Raw genomic sequence first — 12,123 nt, forward strand, 5'->3', positions numbered from 1 at the left:
ATGTGGATATTTGACAGATGGTTTCTAGACACTATTACACAGACTGACTTGTTGCTCTTTTACTTGGCTTGAATACATTTGGAGATTCACTCATTGCAAATATTTATTTTCCTGTATGAAAGATACTTTTTAATGCATCTATATCATAAAAATCAAAGTCTGTCTGTCCTTCTGTCTGTCCTCTATAGACTTCCAAACGCCTGAACCGTTTGACCCAAATTTGGCACACAGATACATTGGCTGCCCGGGAAGGTTATTGCGAAGGTCCCGTCCCCGCCAGATGTACAGGAGAGGAGGGGGAGGGGAAAGAGAGGCGCCCCTTAGAGATGAATGGGAAAATCTCCTCACTGCAAACACAGGTGATATAATTAGCTGCAGCAGACACGGCAGTTGGAGCCTTAGCAACCAATAGGATTACTGCTTTCATTTTCACAGGGAGCAATGGTTGCTAGGGAAGCTGCCTCACAACATCCACAGTAATAACTGGTAGATCCCCTGCTCCATCTATACAGTACATGTATATACAGGACCCCCTGCTCCATCTATACAGTACATGTATATACAGGACCCCCTGCTCCATCTATACAGTACATGTATATACAGAACCCCCTGCTCCATCTATACAGTACATGTATATACAGAACCCCCTACTCCATCTATACAGTACATGTATATACAGAACCCCCTACTCCATCTATACAGTACATGTATATACAGGGCACAACAGGTATACCAAACTGTGACTGGGTAACACTGCTACACCAGACCTGACCAATACCGCCATACTGTGACTGGATAACACTGCCAGACCTGACCAATACCGCCATACTGTGACTGGATAACACTGCCAGACCTGACCAATACCGCCATACTGTGACTGGATAACACCTCCATACCAGACCTGACCAATACCGCCATAATGTGACTGGATAGCACCTCCATACCAGACCTGACCAATACCGCCATACTGTGACTGGGTAACACCGCCACACCAGACCTGACCAATACCGCCATAATGTGACTGGATAACACTGCCACACCAGACCTGACCAATACCGCCATAATGTGACTGGATAACACCGCCACACCAGACCTGACCAATACCGCTATACTGTGCTGGATAACACTGTCATACCAGACCTGACCAATACCGCCATACTGTGCTGGATAACACTGTCATACCAGACCTGACCAATACCGCCATACTGTGCTGGATAACACTGTCATACCAGACCTGACCAATACCGCCATACTGTGACTGAATAACACTGCCATACCAGACCTGACCAATACCGGCAAACTGTGACTGGGTAACACCGCCACACCAGTCCTGACCAATACCACCATACTGTGACTGGATAACACCATCATATCAGACCTGACCAATACTGCCATACTGTGACTGGATAACACCGCTATACCAGACCTGACCAATACCGCCATACTGTGACTGGATAACACCCCCATACCAGACATGACCAATACCGACACACTGTGACTGAATAACACTGCCATACGGGTAAATACAACCCTGCAGGTATACAGGACCCCAAAACTATACACTACAAGTGCACGGGACCTCCACAAAACTATATACTACAGGTATACAGGACCTACACCAACTCTATAATACGGTATATAGCACCTTCACCAACTCTATACTACAAGTATACAGGACCCCAAATATACTACAGGTATACAGGAACTGCACCAGCTATACACTACAGGTATACAGGACCTCCACCAACTCTATACTATAGTTATACAGGACCCTCAAACTATTTACTACAGGTATACAGGACCCCCGAACTATATACTACAGGTATACAAGACCTCCACCAACTATACATTACAGGTATACAGCACCAACTATATACTACAGGTATACAGGACCCCCAAACTATACAGTACAGGTATACAGGACCTTCACCAACTGTACACTGCAGGTATACAGGACCTCCCTCAAGTATACACTATAGGTATACAGCCCCCCCAACTATGCACTACAGATATGCGAGACCCCTAAAAACTATACATTGTGGGTATACAGAACCCCTCCAACTATGCACTACAGGTATACACTAATTCCAGTGATTAACTCAGATGAAACAATACCTTTAGCTTGGCCTCCTGGGCACCTTAGAACAAATCTAATTAACACACTGACACTTTATACCCGGGCAGCGCCGGGTACATTTTCTAGTATCTAATAAACTTGTATTTTTTTTTACTAATAGCGTATTCCTCTCTATCTAATACTTATCAGTAAAAGAAAATTTTTGTGACAGATTCCCTTTCAGTGGCTTCATGAACGTTAAAGATTGTTTGTGCGGCCCGTGAACTCAATTAGTCGTGCAGTGTAAAGGCACTGCAAGCGAGCACGGATTAGCATTAGTTTTATAGCTGTGCACTGATGCATATGTGTGTATAAGGGCACTTAATTGAGATGGTAATAGCCCCTAGAGCCGTGATGGCGAACCTATGACACGCGTGTCAGCACTGACAGGCGTAGCCATAGTCGCTGACATCTGGCAGCATACAGAAAAGCAAGCTCTATAGCAGTCCAGCAGCGCCGGACATCACCACGTATTCCCCGCCCCACATATCGCCCGGACGCAGAAACTGTGACGTCACCCAGCACAGTAGCTGAATACCGCGGTGCCGTGCTCCAGCCTTACTCCTGCCTCCAGCGTTGTCTCCTGGTGCCACAGCCTGCATCCTGGACCACATGGGTCAGGTGGGGTATTGTGTGTGTGTGTGTGTGTGTGTGTGGGGAGGGATGGGGTAGTGTGTGTAAGGGTAAGGGGGTCAGGTGGGGTAGTGTGTGTATGGGTGGGTCAGGTGGGGTAGAGTGTGTATGGGTGGGTCAGGTGGGGTAGTGTGTGTATGGGTGGGTCAGGTGGGGTAGTGTGTGTATGGGTGGGTCAGGTGGGGTAGTGTGTGTATGGGTGGGTCAGGTGGGGTAGTGTGTGTATGGGTGGGTCAGGTGGGGTAGTGTGTGTATGGGTGGGTCAGGTGGGGTAGTGTGTGTATGGGTGGGTCAGGTGGGGTAGTGTGTGTATGGGTGGGTCAGGTGGGGTAGTGTGTGTATGGGTGGGTCAGGTGGGGTAGTGTATGGGGAGGGATGGGGGTCAGGTAGGGTAGTGTATGGGGAGGGATGGGGGTCAGGTAGGGTAGTGTGTGTGTGGAACGGTCAGGTAGGGTAGTGCAACATATTGTTATTTAAACTATAAATATCGCAAAATGATGGTGTTTTTTCTCGAAGTGAGTGACACATCATTCGAGTTATACTTTTTTTTTTTTTTTTCTGAATGCTGACACACCAAGCTCAAAAGGTTGCCCATCACTGTCCTAGAGGGTCCATTCATACATTCAGGGTCTGTCATAGATATAAAGAAGTCCAGACACCAGAAGAAAATTTTTAAAATGTGAGGATAAACTATCCAGACTCCCCTCATGCCTCTCACTGCTCTGTGACCCCCTGCAGAGTTGATTTCCCAACCCAGTTGATGGACAGCATGCTCAGCCAGTAAATGGTGTGGGACACTGCTTCAGTCACTGATTGACTGAGCAAGCTGTCACTCAGCTGGGACAGGCATTTTCCCCCCGTGATGGCATCAGAACTGGGGGGAGGGGGGGGAACAATGCCTTCTGGTGGGGGACCTGGAGCCTGTCAGATAATGTAAATTTAAGGCCCCATTCACACGTCCGTGTCAGTTTTTACTGTCAGGAAATCCTGATCAGGAGACCTCGAATGTCATCAGGAAAGTATCAGGATTTCCTGACAGTAATCCATTTTTACCATCAGGAAACCATCAGGAAAAGCCTTCAGGTCAGGTTTGTGCGGATCGGGCGGCTGCTTTGCGGGCGGGGGGGCGCATCGGGCGGCTGCTTCTGGTGGGGGGGGGGGGGCTGCCTGTGCTGATGTCCATGCAGGGGGCCATAGTTAGCGGGGGCCGGCGGGCTCTCACCTTTTCGGAATCACGGGCACTTTCCTGATGTACATCAGATAAGTGCCCGTGATTCCGGCGCTCCCATAGACTTCTATGGGGGCGTCCGGGCCGGAATTCCAGATAAAAATAAAATAGGACATGTCCTATTTTTTCCGGATCTATTTTCCGGAACGGACACCCTTCCGGAAAAATACGGAAGGGTGTCCGTGACTAATTAAAGTGTATGGGTCCAGAAATCCGTCCGAATTTACTGATAGGAAATCCGGATGGTTTTCCGGACGTGTGAAGGGGGCCTAAAGCTGCAGATACCAATCTAACAAAAAGATGGAACACGGTATAAAGTCTGCAGCACACACTGGGGAATGCTCTGCCACACATCCTCTGACAACTCTGGCTGGCTTTCTTCAGGAGTCACATGTTCAGTTTATTAAAGCAAGTGGCTAACCATGAAGCATACAGAGAAAAAAAATTCCCAACACTTTTAGTAATTCCTGGGGCAATTTATGGGCATCCTAGAAATTTCCCTTTATTGGAATAAACTATCCTGCAACACAGGCCTAAATGGTTTCTAAAGAGGATACAATAACATGGGCATCACCATAGCAAAAGAAAAAAAAGAGGCAGGAGATCCTGCGCCTGCCCCATAGCATGCCCTTTAATCAATGAAGCAGTACATACCTTTGGACCCATCGTTACTGCAACTGCATCAGCCAGAAGATCAACTCCTTGTAACATAAGAGCTCGGGCGTCTGCTCCGAATTTGACATCTTTGGCGTAAGCACGGTGGAGAGGAGTCAGGGCACGATAAGCCGGTCGCACCTTTTGCAGAAGAGTCGGTAAACGAAGCATTATCTAAACGAGAGGGAAAATCACTACACTATGAGCAGAGAAGCGAATGACATCTCAGACACCAGGTACAGTGAAGCCCCTCACAAGGTCAACAGGAGATAACCGAACTTATTTGTAAAAGAAAACAATACTAGTGTCGTCTCTGCGAAACAAGACAGCTTCCACTAAAGCCAATGGCGGGGAGAACGGCTTACCGCCAAGATGGTCGCCACTGTCACACACGTGCCTGCAACTAACTAGCAGAGGGAAGAGTTTAAACCATGTAGCTGCTGCCAGGGTCACGTGTGCAAGACAGCGCCGGAAGAACATTCACCCAGGAACAAGCACACCTCCTAGCCTGGCGCCGCCCACTGCCTTTTAGTCCAATGGTAAGTCAGCCAGGGAGGAACACGCCGAAGGCAGTGGATGTTATAGCGCATGCTGGTTTCGGGGGACTGCTTTCCAGAATGTTCTGGAAAAAAAGTTTCCAGACCAAGGTTAAAGGTAGTAATGGCATTTCCCCGGAAGTCGTCTCTCGTCAACGCCCGTGCTGTTTTTTTTTTTTAACTGATGAATCATGACCGGTATTGCTTGTTCAGTGCTTTACAGCGAGTTGCGTGTGCATTTTGCAACAGCGTGTAAGAACGAAGGTCAGCAACGCCTTTTTGGTTGGCTGACGCAGGCGCACTAAGCTTTTGGAGTTCACGTGGGCACGAAGTCTTTCCCTTTGTGCAGCACAAGGATTCGCAGTCATGGTGAGGAGTAGCTTTTCTTGCATGTGTTGTTTAATTATGTTTTTATTTAATGTCGAATGTCAAGTTAGTGTAGTGTAGATTATGTAAAAGGTGCAGGCTGAAGAGACCGAGCGCTCTGCAGGAGGCTCTTCCTTGTGGAGGGGGTTAGATTTACTCTTGATTGTTCATTCCCGTCGTAAGAGGATATGTGAAGGTGTAAGGTAGCTTTCTTTCCCTTCAGTGGTTTACTCCAACAAGGAGTCTTATGACAGCTTGGGGAGATGTGGTGCCAGTCTATTTTCTTGAGATGCTGTTAATGTGGCAACAATGAACATTCTTAGTTGTCTCCTTATCCATACAGATATCTGGATGCAGGGGTATTCTACATCTTGCAAGTGAAACATCTAGAATTAGGCATACTGATGAGATGCTGATATAAAAATAAATGCCCCCTAATAACAGTTTAAATCCCCCTCCCTTTCTTTTTATTTTTCCAAATAGAAAAGTCTAAATTCAAGAAAAAAAAGTGTCACTGTCACTTCAAAAAACGTATGACCTATCAGACAGACTCCAACCAATCAAAACTTTAGGCATATCTGTGTGACATGTTTAAATTTTTTTAAAGGGGAACGGGGAACTATCAGCAGGTTAGACAAATCTAACCTGCTGATAGCCCTCTATTGCTCACAGGGCACCAAGGAGCAAGGTACGTGTCTTACCTTTCTCCTCGGCGATGTTCATGTGCTATTAGCAGTGTAATTCTGGGTCTGGAGCATCGCTTCACCCCCATTGTGCAAGCTTGCTTCTTCTAACGATAATCAATGGGGCTGGTTAGCCATATCGGCGCCCTGGTAGCAGGCTGGTGGCCACCCGTGACTGCTCCACTGCTCTGTTTGTTGGTGCGGAGTGCAGGGGTGATTGACAGACAGAGAGAACGTTAATGGAAAAATCCAAGAAAAAAATGGAATAAATAGTGATTAAAAATGGTCTCCCAACATATTATGTATATGGATGCCGGGCTGGCAGTGATGGGGTAAGGCAATTAAAATAAATAAATAAAATTGGAAAACTGATGTGCCATTGAGTTGTTGATGCTGGTTTCACACAGACAAAACCAGAAGTTGATTTAAAGTAATGGGTAAAATAAAGGCAGCACTTATGTCTCCCTATTTGCTGGATCCAATTCTGGCTTTGACTTAAAGTGACTGTACCACCACGCCCAGGCTGAAGCACTGGAGGCAGGCCAACCCACCCCTAGTGGGAGGAAACCTTAGCCCCTCTATGATAAGAGTTCCATTGATTCTAATGGAGTCACGTCATGGAGGGGCTGGGGTTTCTACCCACTAAGGGTGGGTTGGCCCGCCTCCAGTGCTTCAGCCTGGGCGTGGTGGTACAGTCACTTTAAAGGGGTTATCCAGCGCTACAAAAACATGGCCACTTTCCCCCTACTGTTGTCTCCAGTTCGGGTGGGGTTTTGAAACTCAGTTCCATTGATTTAAATGGAGCTTAATTGCAAACCACACCTGAACTGGAGACAACAGTAGGGGGAAAAGTGGCCATGTTTTTGTAGCGCTGGATAACCCCTTTAAAACTGCAGTGGCAATTTCCCCCCATACTGCTATGCGTGAAACTAGTATAAGGCCTCATTCACATATTCAGTAGTTTTTCTGGACCGCAAAACCTCCTGCTATTTTTACTCTGTGGTACTTATAAAATTATCCGTATTTGCGTGTTTCTGTAAAATGTGAATAGTACTAGTTTGCATAGGTTTGATCTGTGTTTTTTGTGAACATCACCCTTAGAACTTTATTGGTAATCCATACCGCAATCACAATCCACACTAGGACATGTTTTTTTTTTTTGTTTTTGTTTTTTTAACGGAACGGATTACGGATCAAAAGTAAAACGGACTGTGTGAATAGCCCAATAGAAATCAATGTGCTCTAAGTTGAACAGTGATTACGGACAACTTTACTGAACATGTGGGTTCACACTATGTTTTTGCAAAAAAAAAACAATGGCGGCAGCGAGCGAGTCCGGGGGCAGCCATGTGGAGCTGCGTGGGGGGGCTGCCTGGGTGATCATTAATCGTCCAGGCAGCCAATAGCATATAGCAGCGGTCTGCTGCCACCACTCCTATTCCACGGAGCAACGGTAGCAGATCGTTGCTATATGAGTTGTTTGTCTTTCAACATGTTGAAAGACAAACGACTGCAACTATCACCCAACATCGTTCATGTCGGCTGATCGTTGCCTTCTTTAAGGCCCCCTTCACACGTCCGGAAAAACCATCCGGATTTCCTATCAGGAAATCCGGACGGATTTCCGGACCCATACACTTTAATTAGTCACAGACACCCTTCCGGATTTTTCCGGAAGGGTGTCCGTTCCGGAAAATATATCCGGAAAAAAATAGGACGTCCTATTTTTATCCGGAATTCCGGCCCGGACGCTCCCATAGAGGTCTATGGGAGCGCCGGAATCACGGGCACTTTCCTGAAGTACATCAGGAAAGTGCCCGTGATTCCGGATAAGTGAGAGCCGGCCGGCCCCCGCAACCACTGGCACCCCTACCTCCCCACCGCACAGGCAGCGGCAGCACAGGCCTCCCTCCCGGCGCCACGACCCCCGCCCCGGACAGCTTCCACCAACTCCGCCCCCTCCCGACCGGACAGCTTCCAACCCCCGCACCCCCCCCCCCTCCCGCCCCCCCTTCCCCGGACAGCATCCACCCAACAAGCCCCCCCCCCCCCCCCCCCCCCCCCCCCCCCCCCCCCCCCCCCCCCCCCCCCCCCCCCCCCCCCCCCCCCCCCCCCCCCCCCCCCCCCCCCCCCCCCCCCCCCCCGGACCGCAGCCGCCGGATGACCCGGCAGCGTAAGCACAACGCCAGCGTACTTCTGCTGCCTGTGGCCATCCAGGTTGCAGAAGTACAACTATCATCCCTTATGTTTGCATACTAGACCATATTAAGAACTATTTTTTTTTTCTCATCAGGAAATCCTGAAGGTTTTTCCTGATGGTTTCCTGATGGTAAAAACTGATTACTGTCAGGAAATCCTGATACTATCCTGATGACACTTGAGGTCTCCTGATCAGGATTTCCTGACAGTAAAAACTGACACGGACGTGTGAATGGGGCCTTACACGGGATGATTATCGACCATAACGGCCAATAATCGTTCCGTGTAATAGGACCTTTAGGGTCCATTTACACAAAGATTATCTGACGTTATCTGCCGAAGATTTGAAGCCAAAGCCAGAAACACACTATAAACAGAGATGAGGTCATAAAGGAAAGCCTGAGATTTTTCTAATCCATTCCTGGCTTTGGCTTCAGATCTTTGGCAGATAATCTTCCTGTGTAAATGGACCCTTATAAGTGATGACCCATCAATCAGCCCCCTCCATTCCATGAAACCCCCTTTAATTTGCATATACCTGATATATTAAATGCTAGAAAATTCATTTTTTATTTAGTTAGAAATACCAGGTTTATAAACTCTAAAGTATAAAAAATTTACGTTGAATTTAAACTTGACTCATTTTATTAAGACACTTGATTTATCAAGCTGGGCAACAATCACAGCTAACCTTTCATTTCTCTTGCCCTGGAAAATGAGAGCTGAACCTTCATAGGGAAACAAAGACAATCATAATAAGACAGCTTTACAAATCTCCTCCACTGTTTCTAGAATCCTCCACCTCCAGGCCACATGTCTTTGCATAACCAACTGACCTTGGGCAAGGTCACATACCAACAGTTTAGCTATTTTTTTTTTTTTTTGTGTTCTGCTTTGACTTTTAGATTTAAAATACGGTAGATTATTTATTTTATTACTATAACAATGTATGTTATAAGTAATTTTTTTTTAATATTAAAGGTTGAGCCTAATAGGGCCCATGTGCTCTCCACAGTTTAGTTGTATGATGTCTATGAAATTTTGTACACAGGCCTTATTCTGATTAATAAAGCTCATGAACAGAGGCGAGCTGCGTATTTCTATGCTGAGCTTGTAGGTCCGCATAATTGGACTAACCCTTCAAAATGCTATAGTTAAAATAAAATGCAATATTGCATAATATATTTTATTGAATAAATATCTTCCACTACAGAGGTATTTGTATCATAAATCTGACATGAAAGGAGAAGATTGGGGTCGGACATTTTTTTTCTTTTAAAAGATCCAGGGAGGAGGTGGCTGAACCTCCCCGGCTCCAGTGAAGGGGTCTACTGTGCCCCGCTCCAGTTCCTCCTGGTCTGAGCGATGACCGGGTCTTGACATGTCAGCCCCACTCAGCTAGTCAGCGTCCCTATTGGGGACACATCATCACCCGGGTCCTCGCTCAGACCAGTAAGCAGCCGGTGGACCGTTAGCAGGAGTGGGGGGAAAGCGGACCCCTGCACTGGAGATGGGGAGGTAGGTGTGTGTTGTTATATTCAGCCACCGCCTCCCCGACTCTTTAAAAAAAAAAAAATGTTCGACCCCGGTCTTCTTTAATTTATGTTATATGGAAGCCCGAACTCTTGAATTGTCCATTGTAGAAGCTAGCCGACACTGCTTGTGCTTGCTGGAAAACTGTTCCAAATGGTAAACCTTGTGGGGGAGTTCTCATGATTCTGAGGCATGTACTGCTGTACAACTACTAAGTGTTAAAACCGCTTTGGAATTAGTGTGCCAAAAACTAGAAACATGGGCTATTTTCTTAATGGAAGTACACTACACATTTGAAGAACTTTTTATTTAGCAATAATTTCAATTCCCAAGAACACCCTTCATATGTGTATGTAATACATTAATCGTTAATTTCATTTTTTTTTTTCCATATCTACAGGCAGGAAAAGCTTTCAAAAAGTTTATTCCTTTACTTGACCGTGTTCTTGTTGAAAGGCTTGCTCAAGAGACCGTCACCAAAGGAGGAATTATGCTTCCGGAAAAATCTCAAAACAAAGTCTTGCAAGCAACAGTGGTAGCAGTTGGTGGCGGGTCTAAAGGAAAGGTAAACTTAATTTCCGGTTTCCAGACCAACACTGGGCAGTGCAGTCTAAAATGTGACTCCAGTGTATAATGTGTGTGCATGTTAGATACTTACCTCTCCTGTTCCTGTGCTGTCCTAAGTAGCACAACAGCCACGATATTGAGCACCTCTTCCAGCAGCTATACTCTGTTTGTGGGGATGGAGAGGGATTGATTGGAGCTGTCATTGCCCTCTGATTAAGTACCAGGTTTGGGGAGCGGGCACTTAAATGCAGAGACAGAGGACAAATGCTGACATCTAGGAAACTGTATAGAGGCAGAAAGGAAGTAATGCCCTGAACCAGGATTTCAGTGTGACGTTTCGCATTCAGGGAGAAACCTCCCCGCCAACAGTATAGGCTATGTCAGCTGACACAAATGGGTTGACTTCCCATGAACAATAACACCACAGATGGGGAGAGGCCTGGCCCAAGTCAGCTTTTGCACCAGGGCCCATGAATTGTGGGGTGTGCACCTGTATGAAAGTGTTCTTTTTGTAATACCCAATGTTGTCGAAATGTGTTCTGTACTGTATTTGTTGCTGTTCCTAGGCTTGCCCTGGAACTAAAATAAAATGTTTAAGGATAAGTCCTGCGATTGCTAAAAGCTGGCAGCCTGCAGGGGGAGGGGCCAAATTGATGACAAAGTAGGCACTTAACTCTCCTTGCGCCTTCAGTGAGCAGCCGCAGGACCCCCGCCGGAAGTCATTTTCCCCCCAAGTTGTGATGACGTCACCATTCCGGCTTTTCGCAATAGCTGGACTTGAAATATTATATATATTTTTTTTATTAAAGATGATCATTGTAAAGGCTTACCTGCTCCAGTACCCACTTTAAATACATAGGTTATGCACTAAGCATTTATTTATATTGAAGTATCTGACTTTTCTTGTGTTATAGGGTGGAGAGATCAGACCACTTGATGTAAATGTTGGAGAAAAAGTTCTACTTCCTGAATATGGAGGAACTAAAATTGTGCTTGATGATAAGGTGCATATAACTGCATAAAACTCTTTCTTGGTATCTACTGATTATTGTATTGAATTTGACATAAACTAATGTTTTGTTTTCTTTTTTCATTGCAGGAATATTACTTATTCAGAGATAGTGATATTTTAGGAAAATTTTTGCCATAACTGCTATTTTTTTTCTTCTTCTTTTTTTTTCTTCCCCCTCCATTCCAAAAGGTATTAAATATAATTATGCAATGAATGTAATGTGTTAACTACAATAAAGTAAAAAAAAAAATGCTTTGTGTTCTGCCTTTGTTTAAAAGTATCTGTAGGTCATAAACCAAGGCCTCAGTTACAGTTCAGTGTTTCCTTAAAGGGGTTGTCCGGCGATAAAAAAATTATTCACAGAATAACACACATTACAAAGTTATACAACTTTGTAATGTATGTTATGTCTGTGAATGGCCCCCTTCCCCGTGTTTCCCCCCACCCACGCTAGACCCGGAAGTGTGGTGCATTATACTCACCGCATCTCGTGTCCACGGTCTCCGATCGTCAGCAGTGACGTCTTCTTCGGGAGGCCAGCGGATCTTCCCGAGTGCCGGCCGCCCTCTGCAGCGTCATCCGAAGCTCAGCCGCGA

The 12,123-nt window shown here is 46.1% G+C and overlaps 2 protein-coding genes across 3 annotated transcripts in view; one reads left to right on the forward strand and one right to left on the reverse strand.

Annotated features, from left to right (window-relative positions):
- HSPD1 (heat shock protein family D (Hsp60) member 1) overlaps positions 1-5,349 on the reverse strand; it is a 121,530-nt gene extending 116,181 nt beyond the window's left edge. Inside the window, exons 1-2 of the mRNA XM_069983566.1 lie at positions 4,997-5,349; positions 4,632-4,805 (exon numbers count right to left, since the gene is read on the reverse strand). Of these exons, the coding sequence (XP_069839667.1) occupies positions 4,632-4,802 (171 nt within the window). The 5' untranslated portion in view covers positions 4,803-4,805; positions 4,997-5,349. The remainder of the gene's footprint in view (positions 1-4,631; positions 4,806-4,996) is intronic.
- HSPE1 (heat shock protein family E (Hsp10) member 1) lies at positions 4,905-11,769 on the forward strand. 2 transcript variants are annotated; one of them, XM_069983568.1, is made up of 4 exons: positions 4,905-5,170; positions 10,349-10,513; positions 11,430-11,519; positions 11,615-11,769. In XM_069983568.1, exons 1-4 carry the CDS (start codon positions 5,168-5,170, stop codon positions 11,663-11,665), a joined length of 309 nt encoding a protein of 102 aa, XP_069839669.1. In that variant the 5' UTR covers positions 4,905-5,167; the 3' UTR covers positions 11,666-11,769. The 2 variants fall into 2 exon arrangements, with proteins under 2 accessions (XP_069839669.1, XP_069839668.1); XM_069983567.1 differs by lacking the exon at positions 4,905-5,170 and adding an exon at positions 5,194-5,536 and having other exon boundaries at positions 11,615-11,768.
- Positions 11,770-12,123: the final 354 nt, after the last annotated feature.

This window comes from Dendropsophus ebraccatus, chromosome 9 (genome assembly GCF_027789765.1).
Source record: "Dendropsophus ebraccatus isolate aDenEbr1 chromosome 9, aDenEbr1.pat, whole genome shotgun sequence".
Classification (NCBI taxonomy): domain Eukaryota; kingdom Metazoa; phylum Chordata; class Amphibia; order Anura; family Hylidae; genus Dendropsophus; species Dendropsophus ebraccatus.